General features: G+C 39.1%; 1 protein-coding gene and 1 long non-coding RNA gene across 13 annotated transcripts in view; one reads left to right on the top strand and one right to left on the bottom strand.

The window, feature by feature from the left end:
* The window catches only part of LOC125784790 (uncharacterized), a 255,427-nt gene that overhangs the window by 19,696 nt on the left and 220,801 nt on the right, over positions 1 to 14,930 (top strand). The window lies entirely within an intron of this gene.
* Positions 1 to 14,930, bottom strand: part of LOC125780488 (NACHT, LRR and PYD domains-containing protein 12-like) — a 543,312-nt gene that overhangs the window by 307,655 nt on the left and 220,727 nt on the right. Inside the window, exon 12 of one of the 12 annotated variants that reach the window (XM_049468305.1) lies at positions 1,303 to 2,029. The exons of the other annotated variants lie outside the window; for them this stretch is intronic. Coding sequence (XP_049324262.1) covers positions 1,482 to 2,029 — 548 coding nt within the window. The 3' untranslated portion in view covers positions 1,303 to 1,481. Of the gene's footprint in view, positions 1 to 1,302; positions 2,030 to 14,930 lie in introns of those variants that run through there. 12 annotated transcript variants of the gene reach the window in all.

Below are 14,930 nucleotides of genomic sequence, written 5' to 3'. Positions count from 1 at the left end.
TTTCTTGCAACTATATTATGTTGCATGCAATGTTCACAGGGTCATTATGATAAAAATCCACAGTAATAATTGTTCTTTTTTAGAATTTAATAGCCTTTTCATTTAATATTGGATAGTGGAGTTATAAACATTAACAGGCAAACAACACCAAACTTAATTATTTTGGTCTGCCTCTCCAAAATACAGGGAAATACCAGCATTTCATCTTTTTTTACATTTTTAAAATATGATTTTACATTACATTACATTACATTACATTTGGCAGACGCTTTTGTCCAAAGCGACTTACAATAGTCAAGTACCAAAGTAATAGGAATTAAGATAAACCATTTTATATAGGGCTTAAAGGAGGTCGAAGGGAAATAAAGGGATAGAGAAGTGAAGGAGGGGAAGAAGGAAATGAGGTTAGAAGTAGTTAGTGTGTTAGAGGTGTTAGGAGAGTAAGTGCTCTTTGAAGAGCTCAGTCTTCAGGAGTTTATTAAAGTTAGTGAGAGATTCTCCTGATCTGGTAGTAGAAGGTAGTTAGTTAGAGGTGTTAGGAGAGTAAGTGCTCTTTGAAGAGCTCTGTCTTCAGGAGTTTATTAAAGATAGTGAGAGATTCTCCTGATCTGGTAGTGGAAGGTAATTAGTTAGAGGTGTTAGGAGAGTAAGTGCTCTTTGAAGAGCTCAGTCTTCAGGAGTCTCTTAAAGATAGCGAGAGATTCTTTAAGAGACTCCTGAAGACAGAGCTTATTTATAATGATAATTATAGATTTTATAATTTATAATTATAAGATTTATAATAATAATAATTCAAAGAATATAGTAATACAATATTTTTTAAGCAATTGATGCGACTGTATTAGTTACTCTCTCTTACATTTAAATATCCATAATGAAACATTTGTAACTGATTAACACTACTAGTTAAAATATAATTTTAAAATATAACTGAATAAATAATTTACACATTAGCTATTTTTATGAAGATAAGCTATTTAAGCCATTAAAACTATTTCATCAATTACGTAAAATTACTACTATGTAAATTACTACATAAATGGCTTTTAAAACTATATTTTTAGTTTAACAATTTAACAATAAATAAAAAAACAAGAGTTGATGTTAATGTTTTTATGTATTATATAATAATAAACTCAAAAATAAGGTAAAAGAAACAGAATAATAATCTGAAATACAGGAATAAAGAAACACATACAAATGGTAAACAGTATAACAGTAACAGAAGCTCTGTGAATATAAATTATAAAATGACACAAAATAATCAACAAAAATAACAATAATCATAAACAGTGTGATAAACTGTAGATTGATGAATCAGTTTGAATCAAGTCTTTAGTCTGGATTAGAAATGATTTATACAGCTCCCCAACACACACACACACATACACACATACACACACACACACACACACACACACACACTCACACACACACACACACACACACACATACACACACACACTCTGTTACACACAGGGTTATTCTATTTTACTCAGAGTCACTGAGGAGCCATAATCAACCCAAATCCCTGCACAGAGGGGCTGAGTGAAGGTGGTGTAGAGTGTGTGTAAGTGTGTGAGAGTGTGTGAGGGTGTATCAGTGGAGACTCTGTAGAAGGACAGAGTGCCGGCGGGACAGTCCACATACACTCCTACTCTCCTACAGCCGGAGGGAGGAGGGCGGAGAATAGTGCTGTTATCATTGTGAAGAACAGAGTAACTGTTATCAGAGCAGTACAGACTCCAGGAGTTTATATTCCCTCCAAACCCACAATCTAATCCTACTCCTTTCCTGCTGATGGTTTTATAACTCAGAGCTACAGCAGCTCCTCCTCCGCTCCACTCAGCCTCCCAGTAACAGCGCCCAGTAACACCCTCTCTACTCAGAACCTGCCGATACACATCAAACCTCTCTGGAGGATCAGGATACGACTGCAGCTTCTCTCTACACTCCACCCTCCTGTTCTCCTCACTCAGAGAGAGATCAGGGTTTACTGTGTTTGGATCCAGTGTGAAATCACAGCCGTCTGAACACAAGAACACACATTACACACACTGCACTGATACAGAGAGAGAGAGAGAGAGAGAGAGAGAGTGTGTTTATGTGAGTATATGGGTTTGTATTAGTGCGTGTATGTTTATGTGTGTATGTTTGTGTTTGTGTGTGAATGTCTGTGCGTTTGTGTGTGTGTGTGTGTGTGTGTTTGTGTGTGTATGTTTGTGTGTGTGTGTGTGTATGTTTGTGTGTGTATGTTTGTGTGTGTGTGTGTGTATGTTTGTGTGTATGTTTGTGTGTGTGTGTATATGTTTGTGTGATTGTGTGTGTATGTTTGTGTGTGTATGTTTGTGTGTGTATGTTTGTGTATGCGTGTATGTTTGTGTGTGTGTATTTTTATGTGAGTGTATATTTGTGTATGTGTAAATGTTTGTGTGTGTATGTTCGTGTGTTTGTGAGTGTATGTTTGTGTGAGTGTATGTTTGTGTGTAAATGTTTGTGTGAGTGACTGAGTGTGTGTTTATGTGTATGTTTTTGTGAGTGTGTAAATGTTTGTGTGTGTACGTGACTGAGTGTGTGTTTGAGTATGTTTGTGTGTGTTTATGTGTGTGTGTGTTAACTTACATTTCTTAAGTCCTGGTTTCATTCTGATCACCCCTCCAGATTCCATTCTACACACACACACACACACACACACACACAGAAAGTAAGAAAACAGTGTAAACTCATTTTATCTTTATTCAGCTTCTTCCCAATTTCTTTTTTTTTCTTGAAGGGTGTGATTGGAGATAACCACACCTTCACACTCTTATTCTTAAATGTTTTATACATTTATATATATACAGTTATTATTTTTACTGTTCACTTAGTAATTCACTTAACAACCTTATGAACATTACTCTCTTTTTAACTGTCACAGTGACACAAGGCTTTGGAGGTTGTTTGTACTTTTTCAGGAATCAGGAAGCTCAGAGTGTTTCATCAACAGTGAGAGCTGTGAGGAGAACGTGACCCTGAGTGGCAGAGAAGCTTCACTGCTGTTCTGCTGTTCTGGGACCAGTGCATATGAACTAGGAGACAACAAGCTATCTGAGTGAAGTGCTGGGAACCTCTCCTCAGATATCCAGCGCATGCCTGTTCTACACGGCGTAAAGTCGAACACAGACCAGAAGATCTTTCCATCCTCTCTTTTCCTCCGTTTCATCTTCTTACAGACTTTAGGACACTTAAGGACTGTCTGCTGTGTTCATGAAGGACACAGTGCTGAACAACACCATGATAAGAACTTGTTGCTCAGACAGGCTGGAGCGGATCACGTCATTAAAACTGGACAACATGCTGTTAACTGGACTCTGCTGACGTAATCATATTGATAAGTTCTGTCCAATCACATGTCATTTGCATAAATGTATAACCAGTGTTGGGAAGGTTACTTTTAAAATGTAATCCCTTACAGATTACTGATTACATCACTCAAAATGTAATTTGTAACGTAATCAGTTACATTACTTCAAGTGAGTAACGTAATCTGATTACTTTGGATTACTTACAATATTGTCGTTTTTTTAAGCCTGAATGAATGTAGCAACCACATATTGCATATTATTCTTTTATTTTTCTTTCCAGTTAACAAATAGATAAACAAATAAAAAAGCCTTTTCAATCACTCTATAAAAATACTTATGAAACCATTTCATCAAACAATTTTATGAAACACTTCTATAAATTGATGATAAAACAATTTAAAACCAAACAATGTAACAACAACTGTAAGCTATCTACTTGCAGGTTTGCCACCAGTGTTAATTTTGACAACAAATTTTGATTTAGTCTTAGTTATAGTCTTGTGACGAAAATAGCATTTAGTTTTAGACACAATTTAGTAATTTAGTCAACTTAGTTTTAGTCGACTTAATGTCATAAGAATATAGTCTACTAAAATTACAGTAAATTTAGTCGACTAAAATGTAAAGGGTGTAAATGTAAATGCTTTTTCATCAGTTCCCTTGAATTATTAACTATACACTTATATGAAATGAAACGTTTAATAACCACTTGAGTAATATTGTTAATGTTTGAATGTGAAATATATTTATATATGATTTAATGTATATTATTATAATTATAGGTGTGTGACTATATATATTTTACATGTATTATAAACTAAAATTATATTATAAGATGAAAGCAACTCATATTATCCAGCTTCATTTAAAATTTTGCTCTAGAAATCAGGTCATAAAACAACTGAATAGTTAATTATAGTTTAAACAGAGCTGTAGATGCAAAAACAGCTTTTAAAGGATCTAGTTTTATCTCCAGCACTAACCCAGCACACCTACTGGAGCTACATTCTATAAATGAGATCAAAAACACACCTTCACACACTGTCCTGTAGAGATGCTCTCAGGATGTACTGAGAGACTTCATGAGTTAAAGTGAGAAACTTATGAGAAAGTGCTGTAAGGAATTTACACAGACTTTTGGGTTCATAGATTGACTTATTTTTTTGTTTTATTTTGGATATATTATTGAGTTCCTTTCTGACCTGTTCCTGCTTTAACACTAGCTATATCTTTCCCAGTGTGAGACTAAGCAGATGATCTGATCTTAATGAGTTAGGGTTCTGTATCAGTTCTGTGTTTTAGTGCACTGCTGAGTTAAACACATCAGCTCATGAAATAACATCAGTATTAAAACGCGGATCTCTGCATGGAGATCTGTGTGACTCTGGTCTGCAGAAGCTGAAAGATTAGTGGTGTTTTTACCGGAGATGGAGTCGCTCCACGCGGTTTACACGTTATCTTGTTTTTCGCGACGTCAAAGGAGAAATATATCGCCTCTCCTCTCTCTCTCTCCCTGCTGAACACTGTCGAGTTAACTTCCAGTCGAGCTCCGTAACGACAGTTTAATTCTCGGGTTTGTAACTGAGCGCTACTGCAGGAGAGGCGGGTACTGATTGGTTGAGTACCCCGCTTATCCCGCCTCTCCACCTTCGCTAAAGTAGCAGTGATTGGATCTCTTCCTAACTGGTCCCTACCTTTCACAGAACTAAATCAGTTCTGATTGGATTTCGTCCCTGCCAAACATTTTCGTCTTGTTTTTATTCGTTGACCAAAATGTCAGTTAATTTCGTCTCGTTGTGTGTGCGGAGCCGCTGTCTGCCCCTCCTCCCTGTGTGTGTGTGTGCAGCGAGACGGGAGGAGGGGCAGACAGTTCCCTGTCATATCAGAGCGATTTCACCGCAAAATGTTATTTGCGTTTTGTCAGTGTTGGAAGAGCAAAAATAGGAAAGTACCGCAATGTAATCCTTTAATTTTAGCAGAGTAACTGTAATCTGATTACCATTTATTGAAGCAGTAACTGTAACGGATTACAGTTACTTATAATTTGTAATCTGATTACGTAACGCCGTTACATGTAATCCGTTACTTCCCAACACTGTGTATAACTGCTTGGATGAAGTCTGAGGGGTTCTCTCTGTCCCTCGACTGGCTTTAGTTTCTCTCTCTCTCTGGGTTGTGAATGTGTTGATCTATCGAGATTTTATTACACTATGTGTTGACTCGTTGATGTACTTTTACTCTTTCTAATATATATTTATTAATTTGTGTTCCTTTTATATATATCTGTAATGCTGAAATTTTTCCAGTAAACTTTAATATATTTTAAATTCTAAGCTCTGACTCATTGGTCATCATTTCATGTTCTGGGATTTCTCACATCCGAGTTTTATCTAAGTCACGCTGTGGTAAATTACCCTACACTCCGATTTATACAGAGGAGCAGCAGCGGTTCCCGTACAGGTGGAGAGGGTGGGTAACACTAACTTTACCTGGTGCAGATGCGTCACTGCACTGCCGTGCCGACTGCAACCGAGTGGATTTGCTGTCAGGAGGCTAATGTTCTTCACCCTATAATATTATATTTTATAATAACAACATTTGCTGCAGATGGTGTCGCGCATGTAGCTGTAATATTTTTACTCTTATAAAAATTGTTGTATATATATTTTTTTATTTTACATAAATAAAAGGGAAGTACCAGATGAATAAAAATTCCTTCAAAGCTTTTATTAAAAAATGTGGGTTTTAGGCTCTCTTTTCTGTTAAAAGTTTGTTATAGGGGGTTCCCATTTATCAGTTGTAGTGGGGCACTAATTAGCATGACACCACACCTGAAAGCCTCCTGTTTTCCCGGGCAATTCACAGTCACATGGTGACCGCTGAACTGGTAAGATGCGTATTCACTCTCTCTCAAGTAAATATCCCTATTTGATTAGCTTAGCACTCTATAAACTTTACAAATCTGCTGAAGAAGGCATTATAACTTCAAAGTGAAGCTCACACAGCGTAAATAGTGTGTTTATACCCAGCTTTTGTAGCTCATGAGTTTTTCCCTATGCAGGAGAGGGAGAGAGGTACATGTGTGCTATGCTAACTCTGCTCTGTGTCTTGTGCTCAGATATGTTTGATTTGAGTGTTTTGAGTAGTTTATTTCTAAAGATGATTACTTGTTGCCCATTATGATATTTGTGATATTGACATATGTTGTAATATCTTCACGGTTGGTTTTGTTTAATTTATCTATCCATTACTCATTGTTTTTAATCTAAAACGGCACCTGGTTAGTTAAATAAAATTAAGCAATTCCAGCAATAAATGAGAAGTCTGGCTGTTCATTGTGGTGTGGCTGTCCCTTGACTGTATGAACACGTTTACATAAAACTGGTCTCCCACATGGGTTACAGGTGACCCAGGATAGCCCTTTAGGTTCAAGGGGTACCCCTCCTAATGTGCTAGTGATGCCAACATGTTCAGCTCCCAGGGATAATTACAGTGAAGTGATCCAGCAGTTGTGTGAGTAAATATGGGAACTTGGGGGCCAGATTATTAAAGACCATTGCAAGTCAAATATTAGCCAATAAAAGCCAAGTTACTGCTGCCCCGTTAGCACCACTCTGTACTAGAGAGACTGAAATCCCCAAAAATTCACTTGACCTCTTAAAGATAACTTTTATTGTTTGGTCAGACATATAAAGGAACCTCCAATGTTCAGAGGTGATGATAATGAAAATGACACTGTTCAGGAGTGGATAGATATCATGGAGCTATATCTAACCAAAGATAGTTTCCCTGACACAGAAAGAGCAAACATAATTATAATTTAAGTCATCTTTTGGCTAGGGTTAAGAACATAGTAAAGTTAAGAATTAAGAGCAGCTCTGTCTTTAACACAGAGTTCTGAGAAAATATATGATATGTTAAAACGTTACTTTAGCGATGGTCCTGTGTCGTCTTTGCCACTCGCCGATTTCTATGCCACACAGCCCAAAGACAAGTAGAGCCCAGTTTGACCACTGGGTCAGGTTAAACCCCACTGCAGAGTGGGCCTCCAACTATCTACAGTGCCATGGGGGTAGGATGGAGAACATCAATGCTGAGATTCCTATAATGTTCATACGAAACTGCAACAACCCCGACCTATACAGTGTCTTCAAGTGTAAACACATGAACAAATGGTCATTTGAGGAAGTTCAGGAGGGTATAGATGAGTATCAGAAGGAGAGTCAGTCATGCAACCCTCTTAGTGTGCTTAAAACTCGTACAGTCCAGGGTACATCAGCTGTAGAAGCTGTTAGTTCTGAAGAAACTAATCAGGAAAAGCACATTATTTTAAAATCAGCACAATTTGTCTTCAGTAACACCTCAAACACCCATGAAAATGCTGCATCTAGTTCGAATGCTTTAGAGTGGGTTCTTAGCATGTTGGAAGTCACTAGTCAGACCCTCCACAGTCCCGTTCTACCTTATGTGTCACAATTGGGCTTGTGGGGTAGCCAATCGAGATCACATTCTGTCGTGATAACTGCAGTACAGCAATGTTGCGCTATTGACGAGAAAATCTCAGCGCATGGGCTTAACCGCTGCAACCGTGATATTGCCGTTTTCCAAACGAGGGGCTCTTGTTTTACACTTCAGTGTCTGTGCAAGAGTTAATATAATGTTCCCATCAACGTCTTGTTATCATCCAGGGTGCGACTTTGGGAGCATTTCAGCTTCAAGACAAATTAAAAAGGAGAGCCAGCCAATTTAGATTAGGCAACAAGCAGAGTGAGTGTAAGAAATGTGGCTGTTACTCAGGGAAAAAAACTGCGATATTAATATTAATATTAAAAGGGACTTATTATATTATCAATTATCTACGTTTTTTTTTTTTTCCATTTTCTCCCCAATTTACACAGCCAATTACCCAACCCACTCATTAGGACTCCCCCTATCACTAGTAATGCCCCAACACACCAGCAGGGTGAAGACTAACACATGCTTCCTCTGATACATGTGAAGCCAGCCACCGCTTCTGTTCGAGCTGCTGCTGATGCAGCATTGCCGAGTAGCCAGCAGACTCGGAGGAAAGCGCAGCGACACGGTTCTGATACATCAGCTCACAGACGCCCTGTGTTGCAGACATCACCGTATGAGTGACGTGGGAAGAGAGCGCCATCTACCCACCCGGAGGGAGCAGGACCAATTGTTCTGCCTCTGAGCACCGGCAGCTTGATGGCAAAGCTGCATGAGTCGGGGTTCCAATGATCTACATTTATAACCTGATGCTTATTACTACTCTATTGTTATAGTTAAATAACACACTGTCTAGCTTTTGAGAGGGTCACTACCCCTAGCCTCACCTGTATCATGCTTAATTGGTATAGTAATTTCTTTAAAACCAGTTACAAAGAAAATATAAGGTAACAGCTCTGCTGCGTCTCGTGGTGGGGGGTGCCAAAGACTAGGCTATAGCGGTATCAAAGCTTTCACGGCAAAATCTGGAGACTGTATTATTCAACTGTAACAATACAGTATTAATAAGCAGCACATTATTAATATAAATAACTAATAATAATTACAGCAGCCCTGTAACAGCTCCTGATTTTCTTATACTGGCCGCCCAAACAGTTAGCCTTCTTTTCCTATTTAATATTACAACTTTAATCTTGAAGTCAGCTATTTTTATTTTTACATTGCTCTGGTGTACTTTCAGTGTCACTTTAGTCTCCAGGCAAATTCTCATTTGAGATTGTGATGTGCTCTTCATCACGCAGTGTGCTGAGATCAGAGGGGGAGTATAATTTTAGCAGGTGTAAAATTGTCAAATACCAGGTTTTCAGATGTGAACTTGCTCATCTCCCCAGATTTCACTATTAAGCTGTGTTTAACATATTCTCCTAAAAATGATCATTATGGCGTTCACAGTTATTTAGTTCTGCAACACCCGTCTTTCTTTCGTTATATACAACTAAACTAGCTCTGCAAGAGTCTTTGCTTGGCTTTATATCTTGCTGTGTTCTGAGTGAAATATAAATATAAAGTAGAGATGGACTGATCGGTGTTTTTGGGGTCGGCCGATCGCCGATACCCATCTTGGGCGGGGCCAAATGCCACATTCATGCCACACAGGTGCCAGGCATACCTGGTACAGATTTCTCTAATTACATCCATGCCTAAGCAGACACTGGTAATGTACGCTGATAATAAATAAACAGAAGAGCGTTACTGACCAAAATAAACGCTTTGCAGGAGAGATACAAGTTATAACACCAGAATTTTTATATTTATATGCCAATACCGCAGGAATGTCTATCCCAACATCAGCCACCTCACAGCCTGTTATTCGGAGTCAGCTTACTGCTTAAAATAGCTCATATTTACTGTTAATATATAATTAATAATATATTATTTTAATAAGATAAACAGTAATCTAACAATCCAACTAGAGCTTAGATTGGGCAAAAAAATCCAGCCTGACTCTGCCCGCCCTCATAAACTGTGATTACAAGCCCAGACCCGATTTAAATTCCACATTTTTTAGTAAGTAACGTTACAGCAATAAAATGGAGCTTTTAACTGAATTCCCAAATAGCTGGAATGAACGAAATCTGTTATAATGATGTTAATAAACAGTACAGCACAGAAGAAGTTTATTTTCTTTTACGAAAATGTGACAGCGCTGCGTATTCTCTGCAGTGAGGAAGGAAAGTCGGATTCTGCCAGGGAGTCAAAATTCGGCACACCTGTTATTTAAATTATTATTTAAATTAAAACATTTATGTCGCTTTTCATTCAAGCCTTCCACTAAGCTCAGAGGGCCACTTTAAATGAGCGATTCACACTGATATCCAGTAGTTTTGAATACTTTTTTGTCCTGAGGAGCGCTAAATTAATCTACACACTTATCTCTTCTGAAAACAGTTTATTTGGGTGAGCACAGCACGTTTGAAGCCTGTTAGCCCATAAAAAATATATATATAATTAGCTACAGTGTTCAAGCACGTGAAAAAAATGTTTATATATAAAAAAGCATTTATATAGTTCTACCACAACAGTTTCTGAGGGGATTGCCATCCTCATGGAGCCACTAAGGTCTCAAGCCCATAAGAAAATCATCATAGTTGGGAGAGTTGTAGCTTCAATTAATGCAGATAGGTGAAACCCAGTCAAGGCACAGAACTTATGTGATAGGCCAGTAATATTTAAGAGAAAGTCAAGAGTGGCTAATTTATTTTCCTGGCCCTTGAGGTGACTTTTGACTTTAACCTCCATCAGCCATTCTGTAGTGATGTGAAGGTGATACATCAAAAGCAGACTAAGTGCTACCAACTTCCAGTCTCCATGATAGGGTAAACAAACTTGGGTTAGGTGATGTCTTGATGTTGAATTGTTTATTGTCGACGTACTGGAAGGAATGGTCATTAGAGCTACATGAAAAGGTATTTTGAAAGAACACACTAGATAGCGGCAAAGCCAATGACTACCATAAGCTATAGGCAAAAGGCAGGTGCTCTCAAAAATGGAGGAGCATGAGATCATTCACAAATCTTCCAGTGAGTGGGCCTGATTGTGTGAAAGAAGAGTGGTGACCTACGAATATGTGTGGATTATCGATAGCTCAACGATCAAACCACAAAAGATGCTCACCCCCTGCCACAACAGGCTGACTGTCTTGCTTTTGCTTGCAAGTCTCTTCATCTTGCTCAAAGCAAATACCCTGCTCATCGATTGGTCACAGTAAACTAACTGTTCTGTCGCTGGAGGAACTTCAAGATAAACAGCAAGGTAATCCTGTTACATAACACATGAGGTAGAAAGCCATCAAGGTGAGAGAGGACAAAGGAGACATTCAAAACTCAGAAAACCCTCAAACAGTGGGACAAGTTAAAGATGTTAGATGGGATATTGCACCATGTCTGCAAAGAGCATTTGTCTGGAAAGAAATGCCATCAGTATGTTGTTCCAGCTTTACTGCTAGACATGGTATTGCAGGGTGTCCATGATGATGCTGGTCACCAAGGACCAAGGGTGTCAAAAGTATCCACATTCATTACTCAAGTAGAAGTATAGATACTGGGGTTCAAACATACTTTTTTAGAAGTTGAGGTATCAACTCAAACCTTTATTAGTCTAAAAGTACTGCTTTTAAAACTACTTATAAAGTATAAGTATAAAAGTAAAAGTAATATAAAGGGAAAAAAACTTATAAACAGAAGCCTAGGCCGCACTATAGGGGCCTATAGTGCACTAAACCCCCAATGACTAGTTAAACTGAAAAAAAAAAAGTCTTCAGAGGGATGTTATGAAAACCTTTTACATACAGACTCACACAGACTGCATCATACCTGTCCTTACTACATGCTTTACCAACCAGCTGTAGACTGTAGCTTTGCACAATGAACTTACAAATATTGCATATAGCAATAATATACAGTGTATCCAGAAAGTATTCACAGCGCTTCACTTTTTCCACATTTTGTTACGTTACAGCCTTATTCCAAATTGTATTAAATTAATCTCTTTCCTCAAAAATCTACACAAAATACCCCATTATGACCATGTGAAAAAACTTTTCTTGAGAGTTCTGAAAATTTATTAAAAATATAACACTAAGAAATAATATTTACATACCGTATTTTTCGGACTATAAGGCGCACTTAAAAACTTTTAATTTTCACAAAAATTGACAGTGCGTCTTATAATACGGTGCGCCTTTTGTATGGATTTTACTCGTCAGGTTGTAAGGAGCAGTAAACACACACTCCGTGCAGCGTTAAAGAGAGTTTCAGTGCTATACAGAGTCCAGAGCCGTGCAGCTCCGAGGCTGAGCAGCAATAGCATTAGCTAGATGCTAACCGCTAAGCTAGCTAGCTTATTCACTGAGATCAGTATTATCTAAATTTTACTCGTCAGGTTGTAAGGAGCAGTAAACACACACTCCGTGCAGCGTTATACAGAGTTTCAGTGCTATACAGAGTCCAGAGCCGTGCAGCTCCGAGGCTGGAGCAGCAAATAGCATTAGCTAGCTTATTCACTGTTCAGAGATCAGTATTATCTAAATTTTACCCGTCAGGTGTAAGGAGCAGTAAACACACACTCCGTGCAGAGCAGCAATAGCATTAGCTAGATGCTAACCGCTTAGCTAGCTAGCTTTTTCACTGTTCAGAGATCAGTATTTTCTAAATTTAGCACTTTTAATACTGCTGGAGCAGTATTATTAGAGTTAGATGCTAATCGCTAAGCGTTCACCGTTCAGAGGTGAGTTATCGGCCTGTAAGTCTGTGCTGCTTTGCCTGGCTAGCATTAGCTAGATGCTAAGCGCTAACTCTCTCAGAGGTGAGTTTTATCAGCCTGTAATCTGCTTGTTTACAGTGTTAAAACAAGCTACGGGGGACGAATCGCTAGCTAATATCTCACTGTCTTACCAGAACACGCAGGATTACTCAGTGTAACGCTGTCGTTTAAGTTTGGGTTAACTTTACTAGTTTAGGTGACTAGCTAGCGTGCTAGCGGATAGCTATGCTAACGCTGGTGCAGCAAGCCTTAGTGGACATCTGGAAATCTAAGCTTACTGTAAATAAACTGAAGCACGTTACTCACCCAAATAAACAGTTTTCAGGAGAGGAATCTGTGTAGATTAATATCCAGCACTCGTTTGACTTTGAAAGAGCTAGATTTATATATACTGAGACGCTCCACCGGCAAGTGACCACCCCCGGTGGGGGAAGGGAAACATGGCGCCACCCCTGTTCACTTTGATATAGGCACCCTTTCTAGTGTCACTTAACGCGCCTTATAATGCGATGCGCCCTATGTATGGAAAAATAGCAGAAAATAGGCGTTCTTTGATAGTGCGTCTTATAATACGGTGCGCCTTATAGTCCGAAAAATACGGTAAGTATTCACAGCCTTCACCATGACGGTCAAAATTGAGCTCAGGTGCATCCTGTTTCCACTGATCATCCTTAAGATGTTTCTACAGCTTAAATGGAGTCCATCTGTGGTAAATCCAGTTGATTGGACATGATATGGAAAGGCACACCCCTGTCTATATAAGGTCTCACAGTTGACTGCATGTCAGAGCGCAAAAACCAAGCATGAAGTCAAAGGAATTGTCTGTAGACCTCAGAGACAAAATTGTCTCGAGGCACAAATCTGGGGAAGGATACAGAAAAAATTTTGCTGCTTTGAAGGTCCCAATGAGCACAGTGGCCTCCATCATTCGTAAATGGAAGAAGTTTGAAACCACCTGGAGCTGGCCAGCCGTCTAAATTGAGCGATCGGGAAGAAGGGCCTTGGTCAGGGAGGTGACCAAGAACCCGATGGTCACTCTGTCAGAGCTCCAGCGTTGCGTGGAGAGAGGAGAACCTTGCAGAAGGACAACCATCTCTGCAGCAATCCACCAATCAGGCCTGTATGGCAGAGTGGCCAGGCAAAAGCCACTCCTTAGTAAAAGGCACAAGGCAGCCCGTCTGGAATTTGCCAAAAGGCACCTGAAGGACTCTCAGACCATGAGAAACAAAATTCTTTGGTCTGATGAGACAAAGATTGAACTCTTTGGTGTGAATGCCAGGCGTCATGTTTGGAGGAAACCAGGCACTGCTCATCACGAGGCCAATACCATCCCTACAGTCAAGCATGGTGGTGGCAGCATCATACTATGGGGATGTTTTTCAGCAGCAGGAACTGGCAGACTAGTTAGGATAGAGGGAAAGATGAATTATGCAGCAATGTACAGAGACATCCTGGATGAAAACCTGCTCCAGAGCGCTCTTGACCTCAGACTGGGGCGATGGTTCATTTTTCAGCAGGACAACGATCCGAAGCACACAGCCAAGATCTGAAAGGAGTGGCTTCAGGACCACTCTATGAATGTCCTGGAGTGGCCCAGCCAGAGCCCAGACTTGAATCTGATTGAACATCTCTGGAGAGATCTGAAAATGGCTGTGCACAGATGTCTCCCATCCAACCTGATGGAGCTTCAGAGGTACTGCAAAGAAGAATGGGCAAAACTGCCTAAAGAGAGGTGTCCCAAGCTTGTGGCATCATATTCAAAAAGACTTGAGGCTGTAGTTGCTGCCAAGGGTGGTTCTACAAAGTATTAAGCAAAGGCTGTGAATACTTATGTAAATATGATTTCTTTGTTTTTAAATTTTAATACATTTTCAAAACTCTCAAGAAAACTTTTTTCACATGGTCATAATTGGGTATTTTGTGTAGAATTTTGAGGAAAGAGATTAATTTAATACAATTTGGAATAAGGCTGTAACGTAATAAAATGTGGAAAAAGTGAAGCGCTGTGAATACTTTCCAGATGCACTGTACCAGTCAAAAATTTGGACTCATTTAATTCTCTTTTTGTCTTTATTTGTTGCAGATAATATTTAAGCTATCAAATCTATGGCATATGAATGTACAGAGTTCTGCAGTAAACAAAGCAGAAAAATAGGACTCTCTGCTCAGTAACAGTGTCGGGTTACATCCGACAGTGTCGGGTTACCCCTCCCCGCACCTGATTGGTCGACAGAGCTGATTCACATGTCTTTCTTCAAAGATTCTGCATTAGTAAGCTGTAAACCCAGCCAAACCTTTAAATAAGGCGTT

Source organism: Astyanax mexicanus, chromosome 1 (genome assembly GCF_023375975.1).
Source record: "Astyanax mexicanus isolate ESR-SI-001 chromosome 1, AstMex3_surface, whole genome shotgun sequence".
Taxonomy (NCBI): Eukaryota; Metazoa; Chordata; class Actinopteri; order Characiformes; family Acestrorhamphidae; genus Astyanax; species Astyanax mexicanus.
The sequence above is the reverse complement of the archived record's forward strand: the minus strand, read 5'-3'. Positions and strand labels throughout refer to the sequence as shown.